The following is a 13382-nucleotide window of genomic DNA, read 5'->3' on the forward strand; positions in this document are numbered from 1 at the left end:
ATGGGGGTGGAAAGATGGGTGAACGGCACTCACAGAAATTTTATTCCTCTGGCAAATTCCTCTATCCATGTACCAAGGGTTTCACAGATGCTAAAAGAATACAAGCCTTCCATAACGTGTTTGTGGTTTGTTTATTATTAGGTAGTCTAAAACATTTGAGATTGGCTTAAACCTTTGGGGAGAGGGGGTTGATTTGTAGAAAATAGGTTTGAAAAATATGTTCTATTTGTCTGCTTTTGGCAACTGTAAAACTGGGGAAAAGGTTGTTATATTTACTTGCTGGACTTGAGAGATGTTCCAAAGAACATGTTACAAAGCACGCCAGTAAGTAAATCAAAAGAACAGAAGAACATTCTGTTCAACAGAAGGATACTTAGAAAAAGTGGAAAAACAAATATTTCAGTAAAAGAATATATAGAGGAGTTTGTCTGAAACGTAGGCTTTCCATAATACAGGGAAAAAAGTATAAAAGGAGTGGCAAAAATTCTATTTAAGTTACTTAATTTCATGTTCACACTGTTAAATCCATTCAAGTCTGATGGCAGAAACCTAAATGTACAAATAAAAATGTAAGCAAAGCAAAGATTAGAGTAAGGAAATGAGATGAACAAGTGGGCATTATAATACAAACAACTAATCCTATAATCCATTTCTAGTAAGGAATACCTTTAATAAAGGAGCACATATACTAAATTAAAGGGGGGGAGGGGGCAGTAAATGATCAAGTGAAATTTTTGTATATAACACTAGCACAGATGGGCATGGTCATAAACACAAGAATTTGGCCATAAAAACATATGTGAAGGTTATAAACTTTTTTTTTCATTCTTGGGATTATGTGATGGTTGGCCAAACCTTTTATCCTCACTGAAGTTGTTAACTTTGGTAAACAGTCTCCATTTGGTGTAAATTCTGATGGCTTTTGTAGACTATTGTTTAGCTTTTTGTTTAAAACTCTTTCTGATTCCCTGCTGTGTGAAATCCGTTTGACTTAAGTTGCACCTTAACCATCAGCAGTATATGATGCTCCTCATAGCTTAGAAGCTCCTGTCAGCAGGCTCTCAGAAGCAAAAGCATAGAGTGTATTTGTTTTCCATAGGTGATGTTGCCATTGTTTAGCAATATATGTTTTCAAGTTCTGCGTAATTCATCTTGGCAAAGCTGCGTTGAACTTGGTAAAATTGTACCATAGTATGCTCACTGAATTGAGGCTACATCTAAATGGTCACCGACTGTTTCTGGTAATTTAATGCAGTCTTTGCAACTTCCTTCTCTCTGCAAAATTGGAGTTTGATGCATTAAATCTCCTTGCTTTCTGTAGACCCCCATCCATTCACCCCACCAAGTATTTCCAGATGTCAGCAGAGAAGTTTCTGGTCCATCGACTGGAGAACAGGGTGACAGCTCAGATGAAAATGAAACCACTGATCCAAGCAAGAAAAGACTAAAATCTCCCTCGAGGAGAGATAGCTACAGTGACAGCAGCAGAAGTGGTGATGAGGAGGTGATGGACTCAGCAGCACAGGTGGGCTCTGGCTGGAGTTCTGCCCTCTACCAACCATCAGGTGAAGCTGTGCCCCAGGCACACAGCCAGTACGAGGCACGCAGCGGGCAGGAAGAGGCTGTTCGCACCATCTTGTGTTCTGTTCATGAAACTTCTAGCAAGTCGGAGCTAGAGGAGGACAGGTATGTTGCTTGTAATGACCCTTGTAGTGCTGCAGAAAGTGTTTACAAAAATAGGTTTTTGGACCTACTCGTGGAAATACATGGAATACTTCAGTGGTTTGTATATTCATTTATTGGTGATAGGTACATTGTATAAACTGATCCTTGATTTGCTTGTTTATCTTTAGCACTGTGCCATTGGATTTGCCACTGATCCCAACCTGTAGAACTGTTCCTGATGTTACCACATCCGTTTTAATGAACAACTGTTTTGCTACTCCTGCATCTGAGCTGACTCCGCACCTGGGAGGAATGGCATCGTTACTCAGCCAGTTGGAAAAAAATGCTGAAGAATATGAGCCAGTAATGTCCTTTTTCTGTCTTTCAGTAATATAAGCATACTTGTTGCTGTGGCCAACTGGAAGTTTTTATAGCTGTGGTATCAGGAGTGACGGTATAGAAGTTCTGAATGTTAATTTACAAAGGGGATCGTTGTAAATTATACGTGCATTAAACTGGAGTTGTGTCTTATAAATGGCACACGTACATCTGCCATTTGTAACCACTGAGCTGTGGCTGTTCATACAAGTGTTGGCAGATGCTTTCTGCCTGGGCTTTTCAAGTTTGTTTTTTTTTTATGTTTCCCTCTGAGTGCGGAAGCCTCCCTGTATGCATGTATGTGTGCGTATTTCATTGTCATGTCAGCCTTAGAACGCTTGGCATTAAGCATTTATTTATTGAGCTCTAGGCAGTGTTCTTAGATTAACTTTATATGGTTGTTACCTTGCTTTGTGGTTGTTTGGAGAGAATGGGATAAATCAGGGCAGAAGGGAATTGGGTAGACCCTGTTCTTCGCTGCTTTAGTATCTATGAATCCCCCAAATTTTCTGCTCTGTCACAAAATGCAGCTTATTTTTAAGACTTTTCTGAGATAGCTTACTGCAACCTGAGAAACATTTGTATTGTGTATCAGAAGGGACTTGTGCTTCCATAGCTTCCCATAATTGATTCACAGATAGAAAAGAAAATGAAAAGTGAGGCTCGATATTTTGTAATCATAAGAGTCTTCCAAGTTACACAGCTGTTCTAGCCTATACTCCATTTGGAGAAGTTTTTCCTCAAATCTTCATGGTGCTGTGTGAGTTTCTGTGCAAGTGAAGTAGATAGGCATCTTTCAAACAAAATTCATGCAAATTAAAAAAGACAAGACATATGCCTGTGTTCTTTCCTAAAAAAAGCTAGTATTGTATCCCATCATAAGAAAATATATTCACCTTATTTAGTTGAATAGCTGCTGCTGTATTGTCTTTCTTGGAAAATACAGAGTCTTTTTATTGCTTGGCAGCTAGTTGAGGGTAAATTAAGGTGTCAGCTTTGACAGGTTCCTTGACAACTCTGTTTAGATAATGGGCCTTTGGCACAAGGTTAGCTTCATGAAAAAGAGGTCCAAATTAGAGGTAATTACTTGATGCAGCTAAGCTGAGCCTGCTAAGACAGCCATCTCAGTACTTATGCTTGTGTTCCATTTAAACCAATAGGTAAATCCATTTTATATTTCTGACACTCAAATTCAGTGAAGTGTTTGCTTCTGTTTGTATGTGTTGTGAAGTGCTACTTTCTTTCCCTAGGAAGTAGAGCTCCAAGTCACCATGACCAAGTCTGAAAAGGGTAGTCTGGGCTTCACAGTGACCAAAGGTAACGATAACGTTGGCTGCTACATTCACGACATTGTTCAGGATCCTGCCAAAAGCGATGGGAGACTACGACCTGGAGACCGACTAATAAAAGTGAGAGAATTACCATTTCCAGATAGTGATTGCATGAAAAGGACAACTTTGACCCTAAAATAAATGTGAACCCCATTGTGTGCTAAAGTAAATGTGTTTAAGGAACAGAGGAGTGCACATTTTGTGAGGCATAATTAGATAGCAGTTAGACAAAAAGAAATAAAAGTAGGAAATAAGTATGAGTAACCGCAAGTGTGGTCAATAAAGCATCCATAGTTTTGTCCTTTAATGTCAAGCATCAACAACAGGAAGTCTGTTTTATTTGGAACCTAACTGGGAGATGCTTCTTTTTTTTTCTTCGCAGGTTAATGACATTGATGTCACTAACATGAGTCATACAGATGCAGTAAATTTTCTCCGTGCTGCCCCCAGAACTGTCAGATTAGTGCTAGGACGTGTTTTGGAGTTACCCAAGATGCCAGTATTGCCTCATTTACTGCCTGATATTACACTAACATGTCATAAGGAGGAGCTAGGTAACAGAATTATACTGCTTTTTTTCTCTAGTGTGATTGTTTTTTCTTCAGTTACAAAGCAAGAACTTGACTTTTTTTTTTTTTCTTTACCTACACAGGTCTGGTGTTATCAGGAGGTCATGACAGCCTTTACCAAGTTGTGTATATTAGTGACATTCTCCCCAGATCAGTTGCTGCCAGGGAAGAGAGTCTCCATGCGCTAGATATTATCCATTACATTAATGGAGTAAGCACACAGGGAATGTCTCTGAAAGAAGCCAAAAGGTCATTGGAAACATCCCTTCCTAAAGTGGTGCTCAAAGCGACCAGGTATGTTTTATGTGTGTTCTCAATTTTTGTGCTTCAGTGCAGAAGGGTACTTGGTACTTGTGTTTTGTGTTTCTAGGGAACACAAGGCAGTGTCCAGCTATGAAGCATAAGTGTTCAAAGTAGTAACTTAAATAGTTCTATCATCTCATGGATGCTCTGGCACAGCCTTGAATGTCAAAACCCTCTGACACAGATCTTAGTTTACCATTGCATTTTCACTAATCCCTGCTGCTGCTTTTACGGAATACAGCAGTTTAACAAACTCTCCAGATTATTGTCAGATTTAGTTTTTGCTTGGGACAGAAAGCCTAGTGATGTTTACCCTATTTTTGAAATCTTCCAACCATGCTTGCTGTTCTTTGCTCCCACCCAACCTTTCTCCTTTCTCCTCTGTTCTGTCACAGAAGGGGAAGAGTTTTGAGATTGAATCTTTTCGTAGGAATCCATAATGAAACTCCAGCTCTTGGTTCCTTCCTGGAGTAGGAACTAACCAAACTGCCAGTGCTTTTATCTCTATTATGCAATATTTTAATGTTCCAGAGCTCTTTTAATAGACAGAACAACTAGCAGTTTTATTGGTCATCAGATATCGATGTATGTATGTGCAATAATCGTGCTTTTATTGATTTATATATGTTAATACACATTTCTGTAAATGTTTCTTTTCATAGAGATGGTCATCCAGTGCTTCCAAAATCCAAAAGCCCCAACAGCTCAAATTCATGGTCAAAAAAATCTAATGGTAAGATCTGCTTGGTTACTTATTGCAGGTGAAATGTGTGCGTCCATGAAAATGAAGGAACTTTTATGCATCTTAAGATGCTATCTGAGTGCAGTTGCTGCACTGCAACTCTGTGTACTGAGAGCAGCTCCAGCAGGTTCTTTGCTTTAAAAGCTTCACTAAAAGAGATTCAGCAATAGTCTCTCTATGTTTCTGTTTCTACTTTGATTCAGAAATTTTCTCTAAAAACAAGCCAAGGAGTAAGTTCAACTGATCTTTTTTTATGATATACATGTAAAAATATTATTATTCTACTTGTGTTCTGTCTCTTCTGACCAGGCTTAAAAATATCATTTTGTTACATTTGCAAGAGCTTCAGGTCACCCGTTAATCTTCTTTTTCCAGACCAAAAAATCCCAAACTGATCCTATCATTCCCCTCCACTTTGTTTACATTGGGCTGTTTTCCTCCTCAAGCATGGTGTCTCCAGTCACACACATGACATTGAGTGAGACTCACAGGCAGGCCAAGCAGACAGAAATAATTGGTTTTAATTTTCTGTATACAGCATTCCTGTTAAAGCTTCCTGAGTGAGATGAGATGAACTTCGTTTGGCTAAATAGTACCTTGTTCACTCACTTAAATTCAGGATGTTTTACCACCTACATTTGCTTCCCTGCTGAACCAATGTTTATGCTGTCACTGTCTTAAGCATTTGTTTCTTCCTTTGAAATGTGGTTCTTGGCATTTGTTGTGATTCATCAAGGTCTCTTTTTTCACACTTGTCCTTAATGTATCAAGACAGTTTTGAATATTGATCTCACCTTGTAAAATTATTGAACTGTTCCATTTCATTGTTGCTCATGTACTCGATAGCTATGCTAAACATTCTGTTTCAAAAGACTTAATCAAGATATTGATGAGGAAGGTGCCTTTTAACTGAATCTTCAAAGATAACACCTTAAACTCTCTTCTTTTAGATGACTTGTCATGCATAGGTTCACAACAAGCAATTCTTACCTTTTGGTAATTTCATCTAAATGCTTCTCAGCATGTAAAAGCATGTGTAAGGAAATCCAGAACCCCACTAGAAGCTACATACACAGCATCAAGTGGTTCCTCTGTCTTATTTATTATACCAGTAATATGATGTCTGACATAAGCAATGGTCTTATGTGTCATGGTATCACTCTTTTCTTGATCAAGAAGGGAAGGTACCTTACAACAAAGACCAATATGTCAGATGATGTTTATTGAAAAATAAACAAGCAACAAATTAACAGATGTTTGCAGGGTTGTAATCTATACGTCTGAAGGGAAAGGAAATCATATCCTGTTTCCCTAAGATGCCAGTGTTGCCTGTACACATTAAGTTGTTACTCTATTTATTAACATTTGTCTTTGTTTCAAGTTGGTTATTTTTATGAGCAGTGAAGCTTCCCCTTCCATTGAACTTTATTATGGCTTTTTGAAGTTTTAGTTTGTCGGATGTAAGCTTGGCACTGTCCATTAATCAGGCTGGCAGAAATGTTACTCATTTCACAATGTAATATAAAACATCTTGTTTATTTTATAATAATAACTGACGGGGACTAATTTAATTATGGTAAAAATAATGTTCTTAAGTTGTTGATTTTCTTCCCCATTTTGTTTAGGCTGTTCTCATGGTGATCCCTGTGATAAAACAGAAAAGACAACTGATGCTTATGGGCCCAAGGTAAACATTTCCTCTATGGTGTGCATTTTCATTAACTAGAGAAAAGAATATAGTTTACACAAGTTAGAGTTTTGTTCCTTTTCTTTTTTTTAAAGAAGTTAGTTTGATGTAATGCACTGTAATTTTGCAAATCCCCTCTTGCCATTTGTTATGAAAAAGCAGTGGTGATAATAAATATACTAGTTTTGGGAATTCATCTTCTCTTTCTTTAGGATTGCCTTATAGAAAGACAAGTGATCTTATAAGAGGATGCAAGGCTCTTATCTATTCTCTTCCCTATTCCTGCAGATACTTGCATGTTACATCACCAGACTGTTTTCTCTTTTTTGCCTTTGTTTTCTTCTGAGAAAAAGGTGTAATGTGGCACCAAAAGAACTGAAGCCTGCACATTTTATTGAGAATATGTAATGTTAAATGTTATTGTGTGTTATCTTGTAGTAGTTAATTCTTCATCTCTGTGTGTTTTTTTCTTAATTATTTTATTTCTTTTCCTTTGCTAATGTCATTTGGAACTTAAAACACACTTTAAAGCTGCCAAATGGGCAAATAGAATTCTGCCCACCCATCACCCAGCTGTCTTAGATGAAATAGGATATGACTAGTTTCTTTCTGTTTTTTTTTTTTGTTTTTTTTTTTTACTAAGTGGAGCTGTGTACTTTTTACTTATTAAACTGCTTAAACAGATGACACACTCTTTAAGAGTTAATTTGTAGTGTTCTTCACTTTATTAGGTCAATGGCAATGGCATCCTAGGAACATCGCATGCAAACACAGAAAATAATACCCACCACACAAAAGGACTGATGAATCTCACAGGGTCTGGAGATGCCTCTTCCCTTGACTTTGTCACTCAGATAGCAGATTTTTCTAAACACAGTGACAAATCAGGTAAGAAGAGATAAGGGACCATTTTTTGTGGGCAAAAGAGAATCAAGGTAATAGAGTTTGAATAGACTGAAATTAGTCAAAGCTAGGTTGGCAGTCAACATTAAAAGATCATCTTCAAGCCCCGTGGTGTGCTCTTGAGGAATTATTTCATGTTGGAAGTAGATATATAAAAATTGGATTTTGTGTCAGAGGGAAATGAGGGAAAGCCATGATAGCAGCTAGGAATAATGCCTTGGTGTCTGCCCCTCTCTTTCTCCTCCTCATCTGCCCCCAATCCATTTTGGGAAAAATTGACATTTTATACTATCTGTTTTTCAGAAACAGAGGTTCCAGATGATGAATATTATGATGAAGACGATCACAATGAAGTTGTCCAATACCTGTTGGATGTTGTAGATGAGGAAGCCCAGAACCTCTTAAATCGTAATAACGCTACATCAGAGGCCCAGAACCTTCTACACATCAAGAAGGCCACATCAGAAGATCATCTGCCAGGTACTGTGAGCCACTCTTAAAACAGATGACTAGAAACAACATGCCTTGTGAAATAGGTGCTGAGTAAACTGCAGCAAGTGTGACAGGTGACATTAAATTGTTTTCTGAAGTGAAAGTTTCCAAAGTAGACTATAAATGTTTGCTGTTTCCAGTGAACTTCAGATGCAGTTTAGTATGTATTTAGTATTATTATTAAAAAGTATAATATTAGTATTATATATTTAGTGTCTAGTATTAATCTGGGAGAAAGAATCCTGTTCTGTTCTCAAATTGTTCCATTGCAGAATTTGGAAATGTGTTGAGATATCTCAAAACCAAACAGTTTGTTCCAGCATGCTTTATCTCTTAGGAAAACTGTGCAGCTTTTCAGTAGCTGCTTCTGTTTGTGCAGCTTTCTTTTCTTTTTTTTTTTTTTTTTGTCTCCTTAGCTGCAGTTGTTACTAACTGAAACTTTGTGCAGTATGATTTGTTGTTCTTTGTGGTGTCACACTGTGGATGCTCCCCACTGCTCAAGCAAGATGCTTGCTAACTTGTGTAGAGTTTCCTTTCACAACTGAAGATAAATCTTCCAAAATTGTAACTACTTCAGCTTTTTTGCTGCTCTTTAAGTTCATTGGGTTATTGTCACCTGTCATTGTATTACAAATCAGGCAATATTAAGGTTCTGGCTGTGTCAGGACCTTACCTGAGGAATATCATTTGAGTTCCACTACTTGCGATTTCTTTTAGCTGTGATCCACTCTTTGCAAGTGAACATATATTGTATGTTTAAGACAGGGCAGTAGAGAACTGCTATAGCAGCCAGTTTTTATCCAGAACATTTGATTAGGACTTGGTAATACAAGGAGAAAGTAGAAGCCTTGTTTATAACCGCTGCAGGTCTAAATGTAATTGAATTGCAGAAACACTGTTGACATGGGAATCTGATGATTTCCTAGCACTATCCTGCCCATCTGTTACACTGTGGCACAATACATTCTGTTAGCTGTGCGAACAACCTCGCTTTTAATCACAACTCTTCTAGTTAAGGAGGAAGCCATAGGTCTGATTCTCCAGCACGCTGGTAGTAAAGGGACTTGAAAGTTGTTCCTTGATTATTCTGGCACCTGTGAATCCTGTTAGAGATGTTTGGCACTACACAGGAATACATGTCTGAGAAGGTAGTTTCAGGATAACTTTCACTGTGTTCATGCTGTATCTTCTGCATTCTGATTCTCCTGCTACAGTAGAAATTAACGGGAAGTTGACAGAAGATAAGTCTGAAGATACTGACTGTGATGGGTCGTCTTTACCTGAAGATTTTTCAGAGGTGAGATGGCAATAAGCTGGCAGACATGTCTGCAGATTTTGTTGTGTCAATCTGTTTTAATTTATTATTTTACTTATTTGTATAGGCCTTGTGGAAATAACCTTAACGTGCATTTTAAATGAAATTATCTTTGTCAGTAGTAGCTTTAAGTGGTGTATTAAGTTATTTTTGAACTAGTGTATGATTACTCTTTAATAAAGTAATTATGCAAGAGAACAAAGCGTGGAATTAACATAAACTTATTCTCACGTAGAACCAGTTTTTGTCTTGTTCCATGTGTTTTTTTAAGTGATAAAATACCTCATTAGTGTTACTTCAGTCATTTCATCTCAAAAGTTGCCTTGATTCCTGCTCAAATAAGGGAAGTAGTCACAATGAATATTGTGTAGATTTATCTTTGCAACATACAAATTTGAGGCCTCTTTTCTCCTTACTTTTTGCTAGAATTCTTTCATTAAGTTGAATACCTTCTACGTGTGATTTACCCTGCATTATTACATGTCCTGTTCTACATCGATCACTAGATGCCCTAGTATGGTTTCACACTTCAAATTATCAGAACTCCTTTGTATCTGCCATATCCTAGCTGTTGTGGATTTCTGTGTCCAGTCAGGGAGAGCTGAGAGACAAAATGGCAATGTCTCTGTTGCATTCTCTAGGAGATCCAAAAGTAAAATTGACTATGACAGTGGAAACTTCCAGGATGGCCTAATAAGCATAAATCCTTTCGGAGAGTTGTTCTTTCTCCAAAGGAGAGTTTAAATGCCCTCTTCTTTGCTGAGTCATCTTTGTCTTTTGAGGAAGACATGTATAGGAGTACCTAGAATTTAGAGGTAAAGCCTTGTTCTGTTCTTTATGGCAGTGGTGGCTTTTCAGGATGCCGAAGTGTTCACTGTCTGACTTGCCTCATAGGAGGTTTTTAAGATTACAAACAAAAAAGTCAACTGGAAAAAATGTGGATGGCTCTACTGCTGCCATGAGTCAGGAATAATTTTAAGATAGCTGTTGGCCTTGTTACAGTGCAGCCTTCTTCCAAGTGCTCGGTGTTCTTCTCTGTTATTTTGCATTAGTGAGCTAAAATAGTAAAGTCTTATGTTATTTGATGCTCTGAACTTAGTCAGCTTCAGAAAAACTCTCTATACCTGCTCACATCCTTGATAATTTAGAGTGGATGAGCTTTATGACTATGATCTTGATGTGTTTTTCTCTTCCACTAGCCAACACACTTAAATGGTTGTGAAGACCATTGTGAAGAAAAAGCTGTGCCGGAAAGGTAAGATTTCTAATGTTGCTTGAAAGTAAACCCATGAGATATGAAGCTCTGAAGAGAGCTGTTATAATGCAAATATAGCATACATGTGTGTGCAAGGGAAAGAGGGATATGGATAATTCTGTATGTAATGTCTTGTTGAATTGCTATTTGCCTGTTCTTGTTACTGAAAAGGTTATAATTCACCTGAACATTAGTCACCCTTCTGTGGTTTACCGTGCCCTGGCTGTATTTATTCCTTTGATATATAGTTTTAACATGTAATTAGGACATGCGTGCAGTCTGTTTCCACTTGGGTGCTTGGGGCTTCCTCTTCCTATATGGAAAACTAAGGATGCGCCTGGCCACGTTACCAACTTTTGCTTCAAGACACTTTGAATCTTGGAAATTCACACAGTGGTTTCTCTGTGCTAATATTTGTCCTTAGTCTAAGTAGTGCTTCAGTCAAGATGTATGTGCTTCTGTTGTAATAAAGCCTCTGGAAAGTTTGAGTTGAATCTTGGCTTAAACAGTGCTGTTATGTTGTATAGATACTTGATATTTTTATTGCCATTCTCAACAAAGGTAGAATACTTGCAGTTTAAAATAGGTACCCTAGTACATTCGTGTTGAATTATGTGAATGGTCCAAATATTCTATTGGATGTTATTTGACATCTTTGCCTTTGAAATGTAATTGCAGTGATGATTGTTACTAGAGTAATATTGTCCAAGTTCTTTCCCCACTGTCTTCTCTTTTTTAAAATCCCCAGTGGTGCTTGAAAAAAAGTGGGTGGGTGTGGGTGGATTTTGTTCTTTTTGTTTTTTGAGATCACTTGTATGGATCTGGTCCAGAAGAACTTGTAGCTACAGATTACCTCCTGATATTATTTCATTAGATTGCAAGTGTGTTATCTCTGGGTGTTGTTCCATATGTTCCTTGTCTTCTGTAGGTCACCTCCACAACCTCCCTTGAGTCAAGCAGATGAAGATGAAATCACGTGGGGAAGCGATGAATTGCCAATTGAATCAATCAACCAGGAACGTGTAAATAAAGGCAAGAACTTCAGCAAATAATCAATTGAAAACTGAGGATCACATTAAGGAGACTATGTCAGAACTGAATAGTAAAATGTCTAGGATGTGTTTTGAGGGTGTAACAATAGGTATAATGGGAAATATAACAGCTCCACTACCCGCTGGAAAGGATCTTTGCAGCTGTAGTATCTGTGTGAGAGCTGATCGGAACAAGTATTGTCAAGATTTGGCCTCTAGTTGTAGTACAGTTGAAACCAATTCTCTCCCATAGTATCTGTCTGACAAAAACTGTAGCAACATTTGATGGTTTGTGTGGTTTAACCATGATCAAACACCTTGTGTGCTTGTAGTAGTACCCACGTGTTCAAATTGTGCAATATTTTCCCTCTATATTGAGTCTGTTTTCCACTGTTGCTCAATTTGGCAGGGTGAAGTACTGCTAAGTTTGATGCGTTTGGCAGAAGCTAGTCTTTTCCTTTTGAGATAGGATTAGAAATGTCAGCTCCTGAAATTCATACACAGTAGCATTGTATCTGTAGTTTCTGTATTCATTAAAAGAAGTAAAGAATAATCTATGTAAACTTTTTGCCTAAGCTAGTAGATGAAAAGACACTTAATTGCGATAGCAGAGACTTCTGGTTTTTGATTTTTTTTTGTTTCAGAGGAGTACTGAAGGTCTTACAGGAAGCAGGCTTTATTGGAGAAAACAATGTTTTTAATGCATCTTACAATTAACATTTAAAAGCCATCTTGACTATAAGTGCTACAGATGAATTCACAGGACGTGATATTTATTTAACTGGAGACTTCTGAACTCATCCATGTTTATATTTATGAATTTTGTAGATTGTTTTAAAGAACCTACGTTTAAAGTATATATGGCGTTTATTTTAGTTTACTTATTGTAAGTTCAGGAAAACATTCTATTTGGTACCTGGATTCATGAAAGCCAATTTTGCTTTTTGCTGTTCGTTAGTTTGCTTTTGCCTGTCAAATTGAGAAACTATCTACAGAGGTAGCAAATAGCATTGAAAAGACCATTTCACTCAAAGATGCTTTATTGGCCATGCCTTTTTTGCAAAAGATAATAATGTATGAGTCACCCCTGCATAGCAGGAAAACCATATATAACAGTAACAAAGAAATCTAGCACCGCACTGCATTTTATGTTGCCTTAATTTTAGCTATTTATACAGGCATTTAAATCAGCCTTATTTTTGTGCTAGATTTCCCTTTGGTGACAAATGAAGAGATCTCTTCGCTCCCTACTGTGAATGTACTCCCTGGAGGCAAGTACTCAGGAGCCAAATTGAAGTCTGTCATCAGGATGTTGCGTGGATTGCTGGAACAGGGAGTCCCTTCTAAAGAGATTGAAGTGAGTAACTATTTGTCCTTTTAGGTCCTGTTTTCTAAAACTCTGCTTTTTAACAGGATGAAACAGTTAGAAATAGAATGGTTGATTCATCACTGCCTTAAAGACCACAGCACTTTGATTTGCAGCTCTTTAAAAGGATGAAAAGACTTCCTTCACCAAACATCTCTCCCTTCCCCCCGCCAGCTGCTGAGAGATGAGGTAGAGCTGGCAGTTCAATTCAAAAATGTGTTTACATCATTCTTATTTTTAGCAAATTTCTGGTAAATTCTTATTTCATTTCTCTATCCTGAATGAATATGCAGGCAAGGATAAGGTAAATAAATGCTGCAAAATCTAGCTGCAGAAATGAGAAAA

The 13382-nt window shown here is 37.6% G+C and overlaps 1 protein-coding gene across 9 annotated transcripts in view; it reads left to right on the plus strand.

The window, feature by feature from the left end:
- The window catches only part of PTPN13 (protein tyrosine phosphatase non-receptor type 13), a 136260-nt gene that overhangs the window by 117731 nt on the left and 5147 nt on the right, over nucleotides 1-13382 (plus strand). For 8 of the 9 annotated variants that reach the window (XM_032187307.1, XM_032187308.1, XM_032187311.1 and 5 more), the window contains 13 exons: nucleotides 1322-1686; nucleotides 1854-2028; nucleotides 3294-3452; nucleotides 3757-3928; nucleotides 4027-4237; nucleotides 4909-4979; nucleotides 6614-6675; nucleotides 7407-7563; nucleotides 7882-8058; nucleotides 9285-9367; nucleotides 10585-10640; nucleotides 11569-11672; nucleotides 12880-13028. In XM_032187307.1, the coding sequence (XP_032043198.1) occupies nucleotides 1322-1686; nucleotides 1854-2028; nucleotides 3294-3452; nucleotides 3757-3928; nucleotides 4027-4237; nucleotides 4909-4979; nucleotides 6614-6675; nucleotides 7407-7563; nucleotides 7882-8058; nucleotides 9285-9367; nucleotides 10585-10640; nucleotides 11569-11672; nucleotides 12880-13028 (1941 nt within the window). The remainder of the gene's footprint in view (nucleotides 1-1321; nucleotides 1687-1853; nucleotides 2029-3293; nucleotides 3453-3756; nucleotides 3929-4026; nucleotides 4238-4908; nucleotides 4980-6613; nucleotides 6676-7406; nucleotides 7564-7881; nucleotides 8059-9284; nucleotides 9368-10584; nucleotides 10641-11568; nucleotides 11673-12879; nucleotides 13029-13382) is intronic. The other variant, XM_032187310.1, reaches the window with a different exon arrangement.

The sequence above is a fragment of the Aythya fuligula genome, chromosome 4 (genome assembly GCF_009819795.1).
Source record: "Aythya fuligula isolate bAytFul2 chromosome 4, bAytFul2.pri, whole genome shotgun sequence".
NCBI classification, from domain to species: Eukaryota; Metazoa; Chordata; class Aves; order Anseriformes; family Anatidae; genus Aythya; species Aythya fuligula.